Raw genomic sequence first — 20,326 nt, forward strand, 5'->3', positions numbered from 1 at the left:
ATGCATGTGTATCCGTGAGACGAGCCTTCGCTGTCCCGGCGTGCCTCTCGTCGCCGCTTCCGCTGTGTCGTGTCGAATCTCAGCTCGTCACCCGCGCCGAAACGATTCGGCCGAAGACCCCAAACCCTGCTCTGTTGAGACGAGCAGGAAAGGCGTTTCCCTTTCTCGAAACCGAGAAGGCTTTCGTGTTGGGCAACGGAGATCCCAAGTTTCTGTTCTTTCTCCCCACTCGAGTTCTCCCTGGCGAGTCTCTGCTCGGCCCGGTGGCGTGTCCATCTCCTGTCTCGCTTTCTCCTCTTTCGTCGCTTCCCCGTCTCGCGCTGTCTGCATTCTGTTTCGTCGAGGAGAAAATGCAACTTCCCTTGTGTCGTCCCTTCGCCCTGCTAACGAGTCAGAAAGGCGACAGGCGAGCGGGGATCCGTGCATTCAGTCTCTAACCCCTCGCGAAAAAAGTCTCTTCCGTTCTCGCAAGAGGCACTCCGGGATCAGCCTGTTTCTCTTTTCGCATCGACTGGTACACCTGCATTCTTCTACTGGCGAAGCTCGCCCCGCTGGCTCTTGTGTCGATACACCTCCAAAATGATGAAAGTTTTCCACTGTGTCCCCGTCGCAGATATTGTCAGTGAGACCATCTCGTGCGTCGCCTCCTCCGCAGAGACCTTCCTGGTCGGCACCGAAACAGGCACTATCCTCAAGTTCTCTCTCGCGGACACAGACGACCCCGGAGAGGTACACTATGTGAACTTTTAAAACGCCGAAAAAAAGCAATCTGTGCATCTCAAAAATGCTCCATCGCCTTCTCTCAACCCATCCAATACATATATATATATATATATATATATATATATATGAATGCGTGTCGATACAGACACAGTTGGACGTTTGCACATCGATGACGATTAAAGTAGACGGTCACTTGTAAATCCAGGTATTGCTTTATCAGTGTACACTGAACCTGGATGTGGCAACATCCTTTGCAGGCTCTTCTAGTTTCCGTACACGTGACGAACTGTCGCGTTCGCTTGCTGCTGGGTTCTTCCTCTCGCTCTGTCACTCCGTCCTCTCCGTCTCTCCCTGTCGGCATCTGTACGATCCAGCTTTGGACATCTGTTCATAAAAGTCTCTCTTTCCATTTGCCTCTCTCTGCGGGACAGTCCATGATATTGCTCTCTGTATCTCTGTCTGGCCACCTCTAGAGAGAACAGAAATATGGACTTGCGAGTCGGCGCGCGCACGTTTTAAGAGCGTGTATGCCGTCCCAACCGAGATGTGCGGCTCCGTGTGCGTCAAGCCTCCTCGGCGTGTCTCGGCCTCTCTCCTCTGCACGCAGCTCGCAGATGGCGCCAAACTGACTGGCAAACTGCGCGTGAACAGTGGGAAAAAAATCGGGAAAGTAGCCGTTCTCGAATCTCTGCAAGTCGCCATCTGCATCGAAGGTAGGGACACCGCACCGACGCAGCGCGCCGTCCATGGCGGGGGCGCCAGAGGAGACAAGCTTCTACAAGAACGCAAAAGCCACGCTGCAGTCGCGCGTTCTTCTTCACTGCGAAATTACGAGAAAGACAACTTACCCTTCTGTTTTCTCAGATATATGCGGTAGATATATCTTCATGCCTATATCCAGGGGAAAGAGACGCGGAGTATGGACAACCGTTTCGTGGAGTCGACGCAAAAGCAGACGTTCCAAGGGTCGGAGATGCAACTGGACAAAGTCCCTTGCGTGCAATCAACAGTTTTTGGCCATCGTCATCTGATGGAAACTCACGCAACTGCACATCTACATATATTTATATGTGTATATGTGCATACGTGCTGGATCTATTTACATATATGTTCACCTGCATGCATATATATATATATATATATATGTGGGTACATATGCACGTGTGTGTGTGTGGATATATGTGTTTGTTTCGTTCCAAAGGCGCGACTGTTTTCGAGGCGCTGCAGAGTCGAGTGGCGTTCACGAGCTCATGGGTGAGGACGGCGTGGCGTCCTGTGCCGCACAAACCTGCGATATGCGTTTCGCTCCGTGCATGCAGATGGCAATGTCCACCTTCTCTCCCTCGGGCTTAACTCACCCGGATACATTCTCTGCAAAAGTAGGGCCACGCGGGACTCTTTGGAGCCGGTGGAAAAACAAAGGGGCCATGTCTCAGAAAAATCTCCGCTCTCTCTTAAAGAGAGCGAGGTCTCGTACGGCGAATTCTATCCCTTTCCACAGCTGCTCTCGACGCAAAAGCAGCCACTAAGTCTACACATACACCTGTATATACATATACATATACATATATATATATGCTTCATCTATTGTGTATACGCTTTATATTTCGAAGCATGTGAAAAATGAATCTCGCTCTGTGTGTCTCTTCGTGCCTGTCTCTATATCGCGATTCTTTTGCACATGCCGATTTTGCTCTCTGGGACCTGGCCATTCGCCGACGGCTTCTCTGTAACCTCGGAACGACTTGCCTTTTCCTCCCGGTGAATCTTTGCTCGACTCGCCAGATGCCTCGACGTTTTGTCTCCACGAAGAGGGCGCAGCAACCGCTGGGGCTGAGGGAGGCGCCGGAGAAAAACACCGCGAGAGAGCCGTCCGCTTCCACCCGGAGTTGTGCGTCGCGCTAAAGAGGAAAATCGTCTTATATTCGAAGCCCGGCACAGACTTCCAGCCGTACAAAGAAATCGCGCTCGTTGAAACGCCCCTCAGTCTGTGTTGGCGAGACAGGTGGATTTGCATCGGCACCAAAAAGGAGTTTCTCTCCCTCCACGACGACCAGGAGTAGGTTCGCGGCCCCGCTCCATCTCGGCGTTTCCAGTGAATAAAAATGCAAAGGCTGTAAACGTCTTCATCTCTCCACTCTCCGTCTCCGCCAAATATCTCCCCCTATCTATCTATCTATCTATCTATCTATCTATCTATCTATATATATATATATATAGAGAGAGAGAGAGAGATTTATGTATGTGTGTGCGGGTACAGCTGTATCGGTGTCTGTGCGCCTTTGTGTGCATATGCGAGTATATTTGGGCACATAGAGAGAGCTGTTGGTGTGTTGGGGCGGTGACGCATTTCTGGCTTCCTGGTTTGTGTTTCCAGGCAAGCGACGGAAATTCTCGCGCTGGACGGGCAGACCTCGCGAGGGTCTCCCAACTTGCTGCTGCTCCCAGACGGCGAAGTCCTGATTCTCGGCCTGGAAAACCTCGGGATCTTCTTCAACCTCGTCTCGCAAACGCCCAGCCAAAGAAACACCATCAAATGGCCCCTCGATCTCCTCCAAGTCTGTAAGGCTCCCACTTGTTTTTTACATCGCCCGACCCAGGCATGCGTCAGTATCTCTGCATGTACCTTAGGAGAGAGAAGAATAGTTTCGTACCTCAGCGTGCATGTCTTTGAAGCTGCATCACGTGGGGAAAGGTTTGCTGGCCAGAGCGGCGGCGCGTTGGCGTCGTCTCTCTGGACCTTCTGGAAGAAGCGTCTTCCGTTGCTTTTCACTTCTTCTTTTCTGGGGCCGAGAAGTATGTGCATGCACCCGTGCCTCGACGCGTCGTCAGTGCGCCTTCTCAACCCGTGCGTGCGTCTTGGTCGGCTTCCTGTCGGGAGAACACCGCGCTGTATGCGGCTGCGCCTTCGTCTAGTGTCCCCTCTTGCTCCTCCAGTCCTCTCCGGTGGACGCGCGTGCGTCTCTGTTCCTCTCGTGCGCACATCTCAGCTGTTTGTCTGCCGTACCTCGTGGGAATCGCTGCGTCCGGAACAGTCGACGTTTACAGCATCCACGGGCAGAGTCTCTGTCAAAAGCTCCACTTGCCGGCGCCTTTAACTTCCATTGCGACCAATGGGGGCCGTCTCCTCGTCGCCAGCGGTTCAAGCGTCAACTGTCTCTTCCCCGTGCCCGTCGAGCAACAGGTAAAAAGAAACAAATCTTTCGCGGAAAACCAGAAACGCTCATATACATGTATATACATACACATGTGCATACGCACATACAAACATATACATACATATATATGTATATGTATGTGGATTGTTAAGTATATGTCTGTGTATGCAGATGTATGGGTGTCCCTACAGTCGCGACCCCCCTTTCGTGTACTCTTTGATAGATGTCTATGTTTGCAGTTCTGCACGCATGTCCACATAAAACGTGTATATCCACATGTTTCAATCCATGTAGGTAGATGTAGCCGAATGCACTGCACTTGGCAAAAAAGCGAGAAGACTTTCCTCGGGAGCTGGAAAGTGAGACGGACCTTTCCTGTGTCTCTTCCGCACCCGGGGAGTGCTATCGGCTCGCCAGGTGTCTTCCATGTTTGTCTCTGCTCGCCAGTCGAAGGACAGTCTCTCAATCGGAGAGAACGGCCCTTTTCCCTGTGTCTCCGGTTGCGTGTTTTCAGCTTCACAAGCTGTTGTTGGAAGGGCGAACCGGGGATGCTCTCGATCTCCTTTCTGCGAACTTCGGCGCCGATGACCCCCGACGGGTGAGATGAATGCCCGCCCCACTGCGTTTTCGCTCTTTTTCTTCAGGGTGTCTCTCCCTTTGAACTTTTTTAAAAGGTGTGTCTCCTAGGGAGAAGCAATCTGCTGGGCGCCTGCTCCGTCGCGCCAGACACGGCCGCAGTGGCGAGCGCATGCACTCTCTGTGTGGATGGGTTTCATCTCGGTTGAAGGCTGTTTCTCTCGGCGTCGATCTGCGCCTTGACAACGCCGGGTTGTTAAATCGGTACTGTTTCCACGATGCAAGCACTCTCGAGTTAGAGTTCTCCGTCGCGCGACCTTCTTTCGGTGTGGGTGGATCGGTGTTTTCGTTTGCGTATTCCTTCCGGTCTTCGGCTTTGCGAGGTCTTGGCCTGGGCGTTTCCTTTGTCGGCACACTCGGGGTTTGCTCCCGTGTCTCTGTTTTTGCGCTGCTTTACTCGATATGCCTCCTTGTCAACAGAGGTCTCCGCGATTCGGCCTGGGTTTCTCTTGTGTTTTCTACCTTGTCCTGTGTCCGTTTCTTCTCTTTTTTCTCGTTCGTCTGCAGGCCGTAGAACTGAGTGCTTTCCACAATCTCGCCGGCTGGGTAGAATTCTCGCATCTTCAGTTCCCCGCGGCGTTCCGGCACTTCGCCTACGCTGGCGTGGACATCTTGCGGATCATTTGTGAGTCTTTCGCATCTTTTTTGAAGCGTCCCCCAGAACGCGAGACATGCAGGCTTTGGATGTGTTCCTCCCCTTCTGAAGAACGGGAGCTGAACGCCTCTTCTCACGCGTATCAACAGCGAAAGAACCGACTGGTCTGATGCTCCCACTGCTGCCGTCTGGTGGACCGCGACTCGTTTCTCTCGCGACGCAGATCTTCCCTCCTCGATTCCCTCTTTTTTATAGCTCAAATCGAATAGGCACTAGAGACAGCGTCAAGGCTCTTTTGATTTCCATGAACAGAGAGTTACATGCTTGACGACCTTCCCGAAACATTCAGATGGCATGCAGCCGCGTGTGCCTGGACTGGAAGCTGTGAATGGAATGGCGACGAAAGAGAGAAGCCAAGTACCTTCCCGAAAAAGCAACCCCGCGTTTCCAGGTTCTTCGCTGTCTATCCGGCTCTAGGTTGGGTGCACTCGCGTGACCTTCTCTGATCGTTTTCGTCGTTTTCTCTCCCTTCTAGTCGCTTCTAAACGTAATTCAATAATTTGAACTATATATTTAATATTGTAATCTATTTAAAATATTTTTTCTGCTTGTCGGCGTGCATGCGACGCCCTTCCTTTTCTTCTTTCCGTCTGCTCCTCTCGAGCTCCTCGTCCTTTTTTCTGCCTCTGCATGCAGCCTTCTGGTCGGCAGACCTGCCAAGTTGGTGGACGACACCCAGCGTCTACTTGGAAGAAACGGCGTCTCGCCCCGAAGCGGCGCGATTGGATAGGGCTCTCATCCCTCCCGTTCAAGACGTTTCGCGTTTTAGTACGTCTCCTCTCAACGAAAGAGACCTCCAGTTATGAGGAAACTTCTGCGCACGTGCATCTTCTACCTAGCAGCGCACCTGTGATCAGGAGGGATACGTGTGCGTTGGCGGCGATACATCTCCACCTATCTATGTATATATAGGTGTGTGTTTATGTGTACAAATACACATACATAGATACCTATACATAGAAATGTATATACACATGTATATAAACACGCATCTGTCTCTTTCAAAATATGAATGTGCATAGGTGCATGTCCACGAGTTGTCGTATGTGGATATAGGTGAGGATGTGGACAGGCGTGTGAAGGCCGGGCAGGGGCTTTACTTTTTCTGTGTCTCCTGACGACAACTCGCAGTGGGATGAATTGTCATCGATTCGGATTTAAAGTAGGAGCGAGGACAAGGCAGAGAGAGGTTTTCTCTTTTCGTTTGCAGTTCGCGATCGAACGGCGCAAACGAAGGCCGGCGACGGAGGTCAACAGGGCGAGGCGAAGCTTCAGGTCCTCCTCGAGGTAACCCAGTCTCTTCTCTTCTTTCTCCCTCTTCTTTCTCCTTTCTCCTTCCTTCTTTCTCCTTCTCATTCTCCGTTCTCTTTTCCTTTTCTCGTCTGCTTTCGTTTCTTTCTCGCCGCCTTACACAGCTTCACCCTCGGTGTCCCTCCTCCCCATCCTCAAGTGCCGTTCCTGGTGTCGTCCCCGTCCCGTGAGTTCTTTTTAGGTTTTCGCGGCCTCTTTATTTGGTTTTCTGGTTCTCTTCGTCTCTTTTCTACGGCATTTTCAGCTGGCGAATTCCTCGATGGCGACATTTCTCTCCAAGGAGCGCACGTCGCTTCTCCTCGGGCGCTCTGAGAGAGTTGACTGGGACGCACTGCGCGAAGTCGCCTCCGCCGCTCGCGCCGCCGGCGCTGTGGCGCATGCAGCGGAGACCAAAGAGGAGTTGCTGGCTCTTCTTCTCACTCTTGTCGACACGCTTCTCTTTCTTCTGATGGTGAGAAAAACGCGCGAAAATCCACGGCCCTTCCCGTGGCAGCCACGGCCTCTCACCGCTCAAGCAATTCGAATAAACAGAGACGTTATAGTTCCTACGATAGTGAATGTCTGCCTCCAGACATGAGATGCAGACCAGAGAACGTGACGGAGGGAGGAAGAGACGAAACGGAGAACAAACGAGAGAAGAAGCAGCGAGAGAGAGCGAAAGAAAAAGAGAAAGAAGAGCGAGAGGGCGGAAGAGAGACCGACTGGTGTCGATCGGGAGGCAGATCGTGCACATGTTTTTCAAGGAGTGGGTTTTTCTGGATTTCTTGGAACCGAAATTCCCCATTTTTTTTCGATGTTTTCTGTCGCAAAGGTCGAAGGAGATGACGAACGCTGGAAGGACTTGTTGCTCGGGCCTCAGCAGCCTCTCACATGCAGCGTCGACGACTGCCGCGAATTCCTGCTTGCCATCCATCGCCCGGATGCCCTCGCCGTGATGCTCTCCGTAAGAAAGGAAACAGCGAGGCAAACACCCCAATATAAAACACAGACATATCTGGATTTATTGATATATATATATATATATCCAGAGGGCAAGAGAGAGATGTTATATAGGTATATATATATATATATGTGTAGATATATAGATATGTGTGTAGATGTCTAAATATCTAGAGATAGAGGTGCACATGCATGTCTGTCTATGATTAGTTATGCATATACAGAGAGATGGCTTCGCGTAACTGTGTGTGTGTGCTCACATTCTCTCCGTATATATATATATATATATACGTTTTTACGCACATATGTGTCGGAGTATATATAAATGTTTGTATGTCTGTGTATGTGCACATTTATTCTTATTTGGTTACTGATCTTTATCGGTGTGTTCCTTTTCAACGTAAACATATATATATATATATATATATATATGTGCATCTTACATGCATACAGTTGTGGACGATTAGATTGATAGGGCAGTCTGTGTCTTGATGTCTCTTGTTTTTTTCGCGTTTTCCAGCGCTTTGGTTTCCGAGAAGAAGCCCTCGAAATCTGGGCAAAGATCGTCCAGGGAGGTTAGGTGCAGAAAAAGGCGAGGAGCATCGACTCTCGCGTGCGTGAGGGATTCTTCCTTCGTTTTTCCCGTTCTCTTCCCCTCGCTGCTCTCAGACTCGCGTGTTTTCGGCCCTCTTGCTGAGTGTTTTTCTCCACGTTATCTCTTCGAAGCCTGGTCGCGAGATCTCCAGCGTTCTAGGTGGCCGCCAGATAACTGGGGCTTTTTTAGCGTCGGAAGCAAGCTTTGTCGGTTTTTCGAGTGTCTCACTTTTCTTTTGCGCCCTCGAACAGAGCTCCGCATCGCTCCAAAGGCGACGACGCTCTCTGACGGCGTCCAAGAAATGCTGGCTCTGCTGCTCGCTCGCGATCTCCGAGACGCGGCAGGGCCGGAGAAGCCTGCGAAGATGAAAGACAAGCAAACGGAGGAATCGCTGCTTCAGCGCTACGCGCCCCTCGTTCTGCGCGCCGATCCAACGCTGGGTAAAAATCGCTGACAGGAGCAGAAGGCCAGGGGCGAGGACAGCGTTTCGAGAGCGCAGAGAGAGGAGCGAGAGCGACGAACGAGATGAAGGGGAAGAGCCTGAGGGAGAATTTCGGGGGCGCTGCGGGTGGCATGCGTCTCAGCGAGAGAAGAAGAAAAACAGTTGTGCATCCAGAGCAAGCCGAGAAAAACAGGCGCTCGCTTCTTCCCTCGCGCTCGCGTGAGACCGTTTTTTCGGCCGGTGTGAGGGATGGAGATATTTGTAGAAACTGAAGAAAAGGAACGGAAGAGAAAAGGAAGGCGAAAAGACCACACTAGGATGGGGGCTAGAGGAGCAACGCGAAACGCAAACCGAAAAAAGCGACAGAGATCGTGTGTGGCTTCTGCAGCGCGTCAGCTCTTTTTCACCGCACGAGGCTCCGGCAGTCGGTACATGATTTCGCCCAGCCTCGTTGTCCGACTCTTGCAAGAAGGCGTCGAAGACCCGTCTCTTTCGCAGCGCCTGCAAGAGTCCTTCATCGAAGAAATCGTGATGGACGTGTCGGGCGACGGCGCCGAGGCAAGCGCTGTTTGCCGGGAAGAAAACGAAGGCCCAGAGGCAGAGAGCCAGGTCACTGCTTGGCTCCAGGAAGCGAGAGAGCTACAAACGCAACTCGCAAAAACCTACATTGACCGGTGTAAGAACCAACCTCCCATGCACGTACGTATATATATATATATATATATGTATATGTATATGTATATATATATATATATGTATATATATATATGTGTGTGTGTGTAGATTCTTGGAGACATTTGTGTAGATGCCAGAACGAATCTGAATTTGGGGCGCGGAGACAAGATATTGCTCGTTCCTTTTCCTCGTTTTCCGGCAGACCCTGACGGCTGTGAGCATGCACCTCGTTTCCGCGCGAAGCAGGCGTCTCAAAAGGAGAAAGTGTTGGGACACAGCAAAGATTTCTCTGCGTCGACCCAGGCAGGTTGGGATCCGCCCTGTGCGCCGTCTTTCCTTCCTGCTTTTCGACGTTTTGTTCTGGCGGATTCTTTCTTGTCCTGCATGCAGTGTTGGCGGCAGGCCCCAGTGCAGGGGAGGCGACCGCAGACCAAGAGACGCAGGAGAAGTCTCGGGCAGATGTGCGAGGAAAACTTTTGAAACTTCTCGAGACGAAAGAGAACTACGACGTCCGTGCGCTCCTCGCGAAAGTGAGCGGAAGCTTCGTTGGATTTCTAGGCGCGAAAAAGAGCTACCGTGTGAAAGCCATCTGACATGTGCGTGTGTGCTGCGCATGGAGCAGCAACGGGTTTTTGGGTTTGAGGGACCGAGTGGCGCAACGCGGGGAAACCGGAGAGGACCAAAACGACGATAAGGCAAAGAGACAGTGGAACTGTTCTGCGCCGTTTTGCAGGTGGAGGGTTCCTGGCTACTGAAGGAGACCGCCGTTCTCTACGGGAGACTCGGGAAGCACCTGTAAGGCAGACGAGACGAGAACACACACTGGAACGGTCCCTGATCTCGGTGGATGTTTTTGGACTTCTCGCGTTCTCCGTTGGCTTTCTTCTTTCGGTGTTGCTGTTCCTCCTCGTCTTCTGTCTCTCTGCTTTCGCGGCGCTTCTCTCTCCTCTTTTCGCGGTCTTCTATACTCTTTCCTTTCTCCGTTTCTTGTTTCTCTTCTCGGTGCCCTCTGCGTTCACTCTCATTCACTCCTTTGGTCGTTTTCTCTTACGGGAGCGAGGAAACAGTTGCAATGTTTCGGAGCTTCGTTTCTTCCGTTGCTTCAGAGATGCCTTGCAGACGATTGCAGTTCGGCTCAAAGACGAGAGAACCGCCGAGGCGTACTGTCTCATGACCGACGATGCTCTCCAGCCTTTTGTCGATCGCCTTTCGCCCGAAGAGTATTCCGCTATGGTTGCCAGCGACGCCATTTTCGAAATTCCGCCTCCCGCCTCGAAGGCGGATGCCGTCTTCCCGTCGCGAGAAGGCAAGGAGAGTGTCTCTTTCTGTGGGGGAACTAAACAGACGTAGTTTATAGCAAACCCCTCGGTAGGTAGGTAGATAGATAGATAGATGCGCATGTATATGTATATATATGTATGATGCGTGTGCATTTGCGACTGTCTTTGTGGGGTGATACCTGTATCGCTGGAGGTGGATAAACGCAGTTGTGTCTGAAGAAGGAGTTTTCGAATGGCCGTGGTCCGGGCTGTGAATTGGCTTTTTTTTCTGCGGAAATCGCCTCTTCCCTCGGGGTTCAGCGAGCAAGGAGAAGCCGCTCTTTTCGACAACTCCGGCGTAAGACTGTGGAATTCTCGCTCTCCTTTTAGGTGGCGGAAAGGGCGACGCCTCAACTCGCAGTTTCTGCTCAATCTTCAGTCCGAACTCGCCTTGGAAACAACAGCGCGATGATCTCCCTCAAGGTGCGCTTGCAGCCGCATACAGTTGTGCACTGTATCCAGAGACATATATATATATATATATATATATCTTTATATAAATCAATGTACGTATCGTTAAGTCCACATAGATGTAGGTGCATGTAGATATAGATAGAAAGTGTATGTCTGTTTCTGTATATATAGATAAACCGAGAGATGTCGGTGTGTTTTCATGCGTATATATATCAGTACCTCTATGTGTTTATATAAATGTATAGCAATGTCTCGGTGTGCGTAGAGCTGTGTACATATATATGTACATATTTGTTATGTGTTTACAGTTGTGCACATCCTAGCGGTCGCCCCTGTTAGAGAGGCCTGTGGTTGTACGGTAACGAGGTCGACTTTTGAGCTTGTATTCACATGTGGGACTCTATGCGGGTACAGGCTTCAGGTGCGTGGATAAGTACCATTACACGCATACGAACCCGCAACGTTTTCTGCTTATGTATTTTGTCGTCGTTTGCAAGGTTTTTGAAGCGCGGATCGCTCGCGTCCCTGTGTGTCTCCCCGGAGATCTCTTTAACTCGTTCTAGACCTGTTAGACTCGCGTGTGCGTGTGATCCGCTTGGTCTGTGTCTCGCTGTAGCGCTTCGTCCGGGAGGTCTCGGGTCCTACTCCGCATTTAGAAGCGCTGGAAGAGGTGTGCCGGGTCTCTCTTCTTTCCCACAATTTGGTGAAAAGGCGGGAGAAGGACAGGGCGGCGGCGTCAGCCCGGGGAACAGGAAAACTCGACCGAGGCGGTCGGCAAGCATGCTCCGCGCCCTGCTCAAGGTCAGAAGACAGTTCCGCTGCATCCCAGCTAAACGTCTCTTTGAAACGCACTTGTCGCCGTGGTGGCACGGCCTCAAAGTTCTTTCCAGAAAAAAAGACTGGCGAATTGTAGGAATCCCTTTTTATCCTCTGCAGCAGGGAGCCGTTTTCCGGACTCCAGCTTTTAAGAAGACGTAAATAAACCCGTAGGAGAGGGGGCTCAAGTGTTTCACCGAGACAGCGGGTTATAAAACGGCAGGTCTGCCTTTTCTGCGCGTTGCACGTCAACATCTCAAATGGAAACGCACGTGGCGCACGTGCCTGTGTGTATCTGTATGGATCGACGCGCCTTCTCGTAGCTGTGAAAGTATGGGTTTCTGTTCGTGTTGTCTGGGAGAGACCGTTTATCGGCGAAGATGGGAGTGTGCGGCGCGCCCCGTTTTTGGATTTCTTTCCAGGTGCTCTTGAGAGCGTGGCACGAGGCAGCGACTGCGCCTGAGACGCGCGACGGTGACGCGTCGACCTGGAAGAAATCCATTTTGAACTTGCTTTCGAAATACGGCGATCATCCGGACTTGGAGCCGAGTCTAGTCGTGCGGCTCCTCCCGGATGAGTGGCAGTTGACTGAAGTCGCCGACTACTTAGTCGCTTCTTTCCGCGAGCGCCTCCACGAGAAAATGACAGCTTCCCTGCAGGAGCAACTGTCCACCGTCGCCTACCTTCACACCTACTCCGACTGGGCTCGCCAGCGGTCTTCCTGCTACGTCGTCACTCCTGAACGGTGAGAGGCCGCGAGAGAGAGAGGCTGCGAAAATGCCATGCGCAAAGTGACGAGGAGAGAAAGGCGGAAGGGACCCTGCATCAAGACGGCGCGTCGAGGGCTTGCCGGAAGAGGTGGGGTGAGAGAGATGTGTATGTACAGACATGGACAGAGCTGAATAGGGAACGGCAACTACGCAGATGCGGAGCACAGGCCTGCGTCCAGTGTCTGCAGGCAGCGGAGGACGAGGAAGAGGTGGAGTAGCGGTCAACGAAAGAGAGACATCACGCACTGTAACATCTCGAGTTTGTTTGACGCATGCAATTCCACATAAATATAGAGGGAGATGGAGCGGCACGGGTGTCACCAGGTGTACGCGTGTGTGCGTCCCCTAGTCACGCGCTGAAGGCTGAGGGAGGAAGCGAGACGGAGAGAAGGTGACACGGAGAGAATTGGAAAGATGGTTCTGTAGCGTCCAGCTGGCGGCGTGCAGCTGTAGCCAAGAGTGAGAGTGCAAGAGAAAAGTGCTCGTGTCCGATCTCTCTTCGTCAGGTCCTGCCCTGTCTGTACACGGCGGCTGGGGTTGACAGCCTTCGTCGCGTACCCCGACGGCACGTGCGTCCACCTTCAGTGCGCAGATGGGAACACTTTGCACCCGAGTCAGGAGCCGCCTACCGGTTCAAGTCAGTTTGAGAACAATGGTAAGTTGGAGAAAGAGCAGAGGCAAACAGCCGAAACGGTCTCTGCCTTCTTCGGAGACGCCAACGTTCATCGTTCCTGAGTGGAAACGCTGGGCTCTCACAATCGGGCAGCCACCTGGCGTTGCGACAGTGTCAAAGTGTCAGAGGAAAAAGTGGGCGCGGCTCTTCCTCCATTTCTCAGTGAGACTTACGCGTCCTCAGTGATCGGGATTGGTGGCGCTTCTGTCGCTACATAAATGCATGCATGTCGATTCCTGTATATACGAGTCTGCACGTGTCGATGGATTCGTCTCCATGCAAACATAGATGGATAGATAGATAGATAGATAGATAGATAGATAGATAGATAGATAGATATCCACGATGAAGAGAGAATTGTTAAGTGCTGCAGGTACAGGATAGAGGAGACGATGAGAAAGAGGCGCTGGGGCATCGTTGCAAGGGCGGTGTTCCTGTTCTGAAGCAAAGGGATTTGCCGGCGGCTCCGCTGCCACGAGATAGGAGCCTACGTTCGTCTCGCTTATAATTTGTATCAGAGGAGCCGCGTCAGACTCCCTCCTTGAGAGTTCTACAAGCCGTCGAGTTTGCCCGTCCCATCGTCCTCCTTAGGATGGATCACCAAAGTTTTTAACCGAGCATTTCCGCTTCCATCATCTGGTAACCTTCCTAGGTAATAGGACAGTTCGGCGTCTTCTCGTGCAGTTTTCGTTCAGTGTCCTTCGAAGGCCCCCTCGGGGCAGCTCTGCATACAGTTCTTCTTTTCTTTCCTTCTGCTTTTCTGTGGGGAGAATGCTTCTGTGTGCGCATATGTCTTTGTATCTGTATACGCATTTCCATCTCTTGTATACTTTTTTGTGTCTGCCATTCCTCACGACTGTTGCAGCAGACACGCCTGCAGTCGTTTGTCACCAATCTCATCTTTTTTTCTGTGGTGTTTCGCAGCGTTCGCGGTCGGAGCAGGTAGCCACAGCAATAGTTTCCTGCTGAGTTGATACGGTCCCAGTTATCCGGCTGAGTGACGGTAGCTCGATGGTTTGTAGCGGCGGCCCGTCAACTGTGTGTATGTATATTTCCAGGGTGTGCATACACAGGAAAAAACGCGTGTATAGAGATACGATAAACAGACGATGCAAGCATCCCAACAGAAACGGTTGGTGAGGCTGCCGTGATGTATGATGTTTGCGGTGTCTAGCGACAACCATTTGTTTTGCTGTCGCTTTTTCCCCCGACTGTGCGGGGGTGCGCTTCTTGAGCGAGTTTGGAGACGACAGGGACCAGTCAGATACATTTTGGAAAGCGTCTCTATTGGGGCCACGAAAACGGTTCGTGAAGTCACTGGTAAAGCAAACTGTTCTTTGGCGCTCCACATTTATCCGAACTTGCGTCTGCCTCAAAACGCTGGGGGTAGGTGGCCTATCAGACTCTGGGACGGATGTCGTTCTTTGTTTCTCTGCACGAGCAAGAAATGTAGTTATTTGGGGCTACCAGTAGGGGAGGCTCAAGTCGGGTTGCGCCCCAAAACGAACGTTCTCAATTACGGTTCAGACACTTCTTAAAAGGTTCCTACTGTCGGTGTGTCGGAAATCCTTGTCAATGGGACACGCCTTTCCTCGTTCCTCACCCTGGGAGAGGATCAAGAATCCAATCGTGTGCCTCCACATGAGGAAAGACTCAAAATGTCAGCGTTGTGTTCTGCAAAACAATTAGGTTGCTGTGTTTATGTTACGCGGCAACGCCTACGTCTTACTCGCCCCAGCCTCATCTAAGCTACCAGCAGAATTGTCTTGAGAGGGGAAGCTGAGTCAGCATTCGCGCTAAAAAGCCCTGGGCACGAGTGCGTCTGATGCGCCCCGCGTTGTGTTTGGAATACGGTGGAGTTATCTCGGGAGGAAGAATGACAGAAATTCCTCACGAACTGGTGACGGCGGGTCTACGATTGTTGCCGGGTACCTGGATGAAAGGACACAATAACCTCAAACTCGGGAAGTAAGAGGTACACGTAACAAGGTAAAATAGTGCATTTTTTCCCGGAGAGGACTGCTCCGCGTTTGAATCTTTTCTCTGGAGCGAAACGAAGAAAAAATGTCTTATGGTCTTTTACGCGATGGCGGAATTGGTTATTTCCACTGTCTTCGACTGAGTAGAAATGTTCGGGACGTCCTTTTTCCGCCCCAAGGTTATCAGCTGTAGTAGTCCATAGCGCCGTAGCTGTAGGCGTACACTGCAACGCCGGCACGTTGCAGAAAGAAAACAAGGCGCTACAATTGTAGTGAGACACTGGGGTAGTCGTTAACGCAGCGCAGGGGGATCGAGTGCGTCACAAACAAACTCAGTCATCGGTGAGCGACATATATCGCCTGCTGGAGAAGCGAGCCATGCACCGACGGACTATTCTACAAATATAGACGGTGGAGCGGGTGGCAGTATCAGTCTCACTGGATATCTTAGGTATTTCATACGCGTGTGGATATCTATAGACATAGTTGTGTATCCCGACGTCCTATATATCTGTTTAGGGACAAGAATAGTTTCGTTTCCGGGCAGACTTGCTTACCACTGTCGGTAGTGACCGCGTTTTCCTCGGGTGTTTCCTGCGTTTTTCTCAGCATGCGGCCTGCAAAGGCAGAATCATGGAAAGTGCACACAACGAGTATGAAAATTCCCTGAAGAGGGCAGTCATCGAACTAATGCCGTGCCAGTTTCCACTGAACGTGGACACAGTGTGTGTCTCCAGTCCAGGCAGGAAACACGTTCCCACTGGGAAGCGGATGTCCCTTCGGGCAATAACGCTTTTTTTCCTTGTTGCATAGTGAAGGAAAATTTTTGTGTTGAAAATACACGATCACGTGAAGTTTGTTCGCCTGAAACAGTGGCTACCTTGATAAGGGTCTGAGTATGTCAGATGCATAAGCATCTGCGTATCACATTTTCCACTGAGCTGGCGGGACACGCATGGAAGGGGGATGAGTTATGTTGCTCTTAAAGGCGTGTTTTATACCGTAGTTACAAAGAGAAGCAATTAGCGTAACAGGGGTGAGTGTGAAGGGCAAGATTGCTCATTTGAAGGTAAAGCATAGGCCTACGTGGAACTGGGAGCCTTAAGTCAGGTGGCTGTATCTGATGGGTGGAAGGAGCTGGAATCGAACTCACGTGCTACAGCCGTGATGCCGACGCAAATCATGAGGGCTCCCAAAACGACCACTGTCCATATCCAGAACGGCGTCTCCGAACTCCCCCCCTGTGAGAAGAACACCTGCAGCTGCTGCATTGTCCCTTTGCTTTCACAGCTGTACGTTTCTGCAGCGACGTTCCGGACGCATTGTTCGTACGGCGAGCACGTAATCTCTCTCAGTGCGCAGGCCAGGTGCTCATGCCCCGCAGTGGCTGTAACATAAAGCAAAGACCGAGTGAGCATGAGCGAAGGGCAACGAATTCGCGGGAGTGAAGAGAGGCTGCTGCTGGCTGAGCAGCGAGTACGAAATCCTAGGTCTCTTATGCAGTGTGCTGGCGATGAGGTCCGGTGATATCACTGTCTTCTAACAGGCTGATGAGAGCGCGATTCGGGAAGTGATTCCCCGACCGGTAAGCAGGGGCAAGCAGGCCCATGGGTACTTACGTATGCAATCACCGGCTTTTCCCGATCCCGTAAAGAACGGCTTGCACTGGCACGTCGCTGTACTGCCGGTCTGGATGCAGTTGGCAAAATAAGGATCGCACTCGTTTGTCTGCGTTGAGCAGAGATCCACGAGTTCGCATCGGCTATCGTCGGCCATCACGTATCCCGAATTGCAAGTGCATCGGTACGACCCGATAGTGTTGACGCATGTGGCGTTCTCCGGACACAGATTCTCCACACCGTCTTGCGAACACTCGTCCACATCTGACCCGCAAAAACGCATCGCAACGTCAGCAACATAATAGGAATTTGTCGAAGTAGCAGGCGGTATCAAGGTACTCCGGCATGGCAGCGACAAGAGTACCACATCGCGCCTTCACTGGTGCCCCAGAACAGAGTGTATCCGGGAACCAAGAACAATGTGCGCGGGTCGTAAGCCGTGTGTGTCATGTCTTCTGGAACAGTCCAGTTTTTTTCGTTCGTAGTGCACTTCCTTGATTCTCCAGCATGGTCTCTCAATTGTATGAACGCCTGTACTCTTGCATTTCTGGCACGGTGCTCATGCAACCCAATGTCATGTTAAAACAAATTCTGAAGATGTCAGAGCGGGCATATCTAAGCAGCATACACATCACACACCCCGCTGACCAGGAGTCGACACAGCATTCTCAGCATCTGAGCTGGTTTTTTATCCGGTTTACGGCGTCAGTCCACAGCACGATGGCAGCCCGAACAGGGGGACACCCACCGATGCAGTCAGCTTGTGGCTCGTCATTGTTGCCATCGTATCCTTCCCAACACTTGCAAAGCAGAGGTGCTCCGATCTGGTTGTAGCAGTCAGAGTTTCGTCCGCAGCCACCGTTGTTTTGCAGACACTCGTTTATATCTGGATCCGCATGCGAAAGGTGAGGGAAGTCAGTCCCATCGGATGAGATATTTGATACATGCCACTCGCAACAGCACATGATGAAAACCTCCTCGAAAGCTAAGACGCGGAACATTAAAGGCTTCGCAAAAGCCACAAATTAAGTGCCGGTGCTGTGATCGCTGCGCACATGAGTGCAGACGCTTTAGCCATCACTGTGAACCACAAAAGCACCTTGTCGTTTACAGCTATATTCTATGGAGAGCGTCTACCTGATTACAGGAGCAAGTGTTTTTCGGGAGGGCTTGCAGCAGTTTCCCAAATTTCATATATTATCCCCTCTCCTTCACGCAGTCGGTTACTTCCTCTGTGGCTGCAACTGCTCCAAAAAAACCTCCATGGCAGGTCCACCCACTAAGAAGACGCGTCTACCAGCGTAGCCTGGCAAGCCTCCACTATCCCTAGGCCTGTAGATTAGCAGATCGGGTGTATGAAGTTGCTTTATTCGGCTATTCCTTACCTTCACAGGAAGTCCCATTGAGGCGGCGATATTTGTCGCAGACGCATTGATAACTACCGTCCGTATTCACACAGACGGAGTCCGCGATCTTTACGTGACACTCGTTCTGACCCGTGTTGCATTCATCTATATCTGGGAGAAAAGGGGAGCAGGAGCAACACAGCCCACAGCCTACGTCCACATCGTCAGCCAGCTGGGTTGTTCACGTCCCTCTATACCTTATGGGACATCTTGTATCTCTTCCTGTCAAGGCTGATGGCCCCCGAACAGCTTAGGACTTCCGCTGCCGTACTGGCTTCAAGAGGACACTGCGGCGAGGCTGGTACCTCATACAGCCCCGGGCAGTTGGACACCGCTTTTGTAAATTACAGGAAGGCCAGTGCTGATAACGTCTGGTTACCTTCACATGCTGAAGACGCATTCCTCCCAACTGGTTTATAGCCGTTCATGCATGCGCAGCGGAAATCGCTGCCGTCAACAACGCAGATCGTCGCATGGGGTTGCTGGTCACAGAACTGGGAACCACCACCGGAGCAAACTGAAGAACACAAAAGGCACGCGTAGCGAGAGAACCATCACAACTGATCCATTCCCGTAAAATTCAACGCGGACATATCTGCTGTTGACGGGGCAAAGACGGTCTCCTGACAGGGCCGCATTATTACGGAACGCGAAACGGAGCTTCCGTAGCAGGCAACATGATTTATGCGCAAATATTGACAAGACGTCTCTGTTCCGCAAAATCGCGATGCCAGTAAGAACGGCGAATCCAATTCATGTAAGCCAAGCGCAATTTGACCTCGTCACAGCTCTATTGTTCTGCAAACTAAGTAACTAGTCGGTTGTAACCGGACTCACCCTGTCTCACCAAAAGGTGGTCTTTCATGTTGGATATCCGTAGGGCACTGCGAATGGCCAGTCGTGCGTCAGTAGTTAGATTTTTTTTCCTAAACTTGCATCGTAGGAGTCGAAATAGAGGGACGTTCTTGAACGCTTCTCTGGAATTGGTGGCGGCGACAACTCAAGTACTTGGTGTGCACCTGGCGACCCCGATCCAGCGGTAACAAATCTTGAAAGTGTCATTCCTAATCACTAACGCAGAAGCGAACTGCAGCGGGAATTTACAAACCACGTTGGCTTTCTCGGATACGGCTTCATATTACCCAGTATGCGTCCGCGTTTATAACAGTGGTCCTTGCGTGCCGACTTCCCTCCGACGGGGGTGATCAGGTCAGGCAGGGATCACTACAACTTGGAAAGTCTCGTTCGAGGTGAAACGTTAACGATGTGAGGTAAAATGTATCGTCGACCATCGAAATCATCAACCGGGTTCCTCGTTATATAGAAGTGACCTGCATATGGAAACGCGAAGGGGCTCGTCAGGATGACAGCAACGTTGAACACCCGCGTGCCTGCGTGCAGAGGCGTTGAGGAACTCCAGTAAATCCCTCGGACGGCCAGCAACACGAATATTGTTGCTGCCAAGCAGTGCGGCTTTCGGCTACTTTTTCGACCTCTGAGTGAGTTACAGATCTCAGGAAGGGTATTGGAGCTATCACAAGAGACGAGGATGCAGTTCACGGCATAAGCATGGTAAGTGGCATGAAGCTCCAGAAGAAAAATCCTTCAACCGCTTTATATAACAAGGGCGATGAGCACAGGACATACCTACCTAATTCTGGCTAAGTTATCAGGACGAGTAACGAAGTACATCGAAGGTGTCCATATATGCTGGTTCAGAATCCGAAAGGATCGGTTATACATGATTAAATGTGTCCTGAATTACTGATGTGGCCCCCACGGGTGCATAGACCCTCGATGACAGCTAGTTAAGAAGCCGAGGCTCCCATGGCCGTCCAGCGACCAACTCTTTTTCCTTAAGAACTGTGCTGCGCTGTTGTAGACGTGATTGACACAAAATGTTTTTCCTAGGACTAAAAGTAATCTCCCGTCATTGGCCAGAACGCTTTAATTCAAAGCGTTGTGTGCGCAAACCATTGGGAAACTCAGGTCACCGGTGGCTTGCTCTGGATTTGTTCAAAAGTCCGAGGGTTTTTTGATGTAGATTGCCTTGTTTTCCGTTTTATGGTAGCTTCACGGGCCGAATTGCCTGTACCAAACCGAGGAGTTCTCTGTCAGTACATGCACGTCACTTCCCAGTTTTCTTAATAACTCAGCAACTGAGCACTTCCACAGTCGGCACAACACTAGAGGCTC

The 20,326-nt window shown here is 51.3% G+C and overlaps 2 protein-coding genes across 2 annotated transcripts; one reads left to right on the forward strand and one right to left on the reverse strand.

Moving 5' to 3' along the window:
* Window positions 1–579: 579 nt before the first annotated feature.
* Window positions 580–13,739, forward strand: NCLIV_058220 (TGF beta receptor associated protein-like protein, related; the record flags this gene model as incomplete). Its single annotated transcript, XM_003885378.1, has 23 exons — window positions 580–729; window positions 1,331–1,436; window positions 2,043–2,102; window positions 2,509–2,782; window positions 3,101–3,285; window positions 3,714–3,907; window positions 4,396–4,479; window positions 5,025–5,142; window positions 5,809–5,940; window positions 6,383–6,459; window positions 6,728–6,934; window positions 7,295–7,426; window positions 7,943–7,997; window positions 8,269–8,457; window positions 8,848–9,135; window positions 9,525–9,664; window positions 9,868–9,929; window positions 10,241–10,461; window positions 10,784–10,876; window positions 11,484–11,668; window positions 12,106–12,428; window positions 12,960–13,108; window positions 13,645–13,739. The coding sequence occupies 23 exons, from the start codon at window positions 580–582 to the stop codon at window positions 13,737–13,739; spliced, it is 3,519 nt and encodes a 1,172-aa protein (XP_003885427.1).
* A 1,549-nt stretch (window positions 13,740–15,288) lies between these two features.
* On the reverse strand, window positions 15,289–17,725 carry NCLIV_058230 (uncharacterized protein; the record flags this gene model as incomplete). The annotated part of the gene is made up of 5 exons (XM_003885379.1): window positions 15,289–15,329; window positions 15,663–15,722; window positions 16,259–16,492; window positions 16,725–16,988; window positions 17,473–17,725. The coding sequence occupies 5 exons, from the start codon at window positions 17,723–17,725 to the stop codon at window positions 15,289–15,291; spliced, it is 852 nt and encodes a 283-aa protein (XP_003885428.1).
* Between the last annotated feature and the right edge of the window lie 2,601 nt (window positions 17,726–20,326).

This window comes from Neospora caninum, chromosome XI (genome assembly GCF_000208865.1).
Source record: "Neospora caninum Liverpool complete genome, chromosome XI".
NCBI lineage: Eukaryota > Apicomplexa > Conoidasida > Eucoccidiorida > Sarcocystidae > Neospora > Neospora caninum.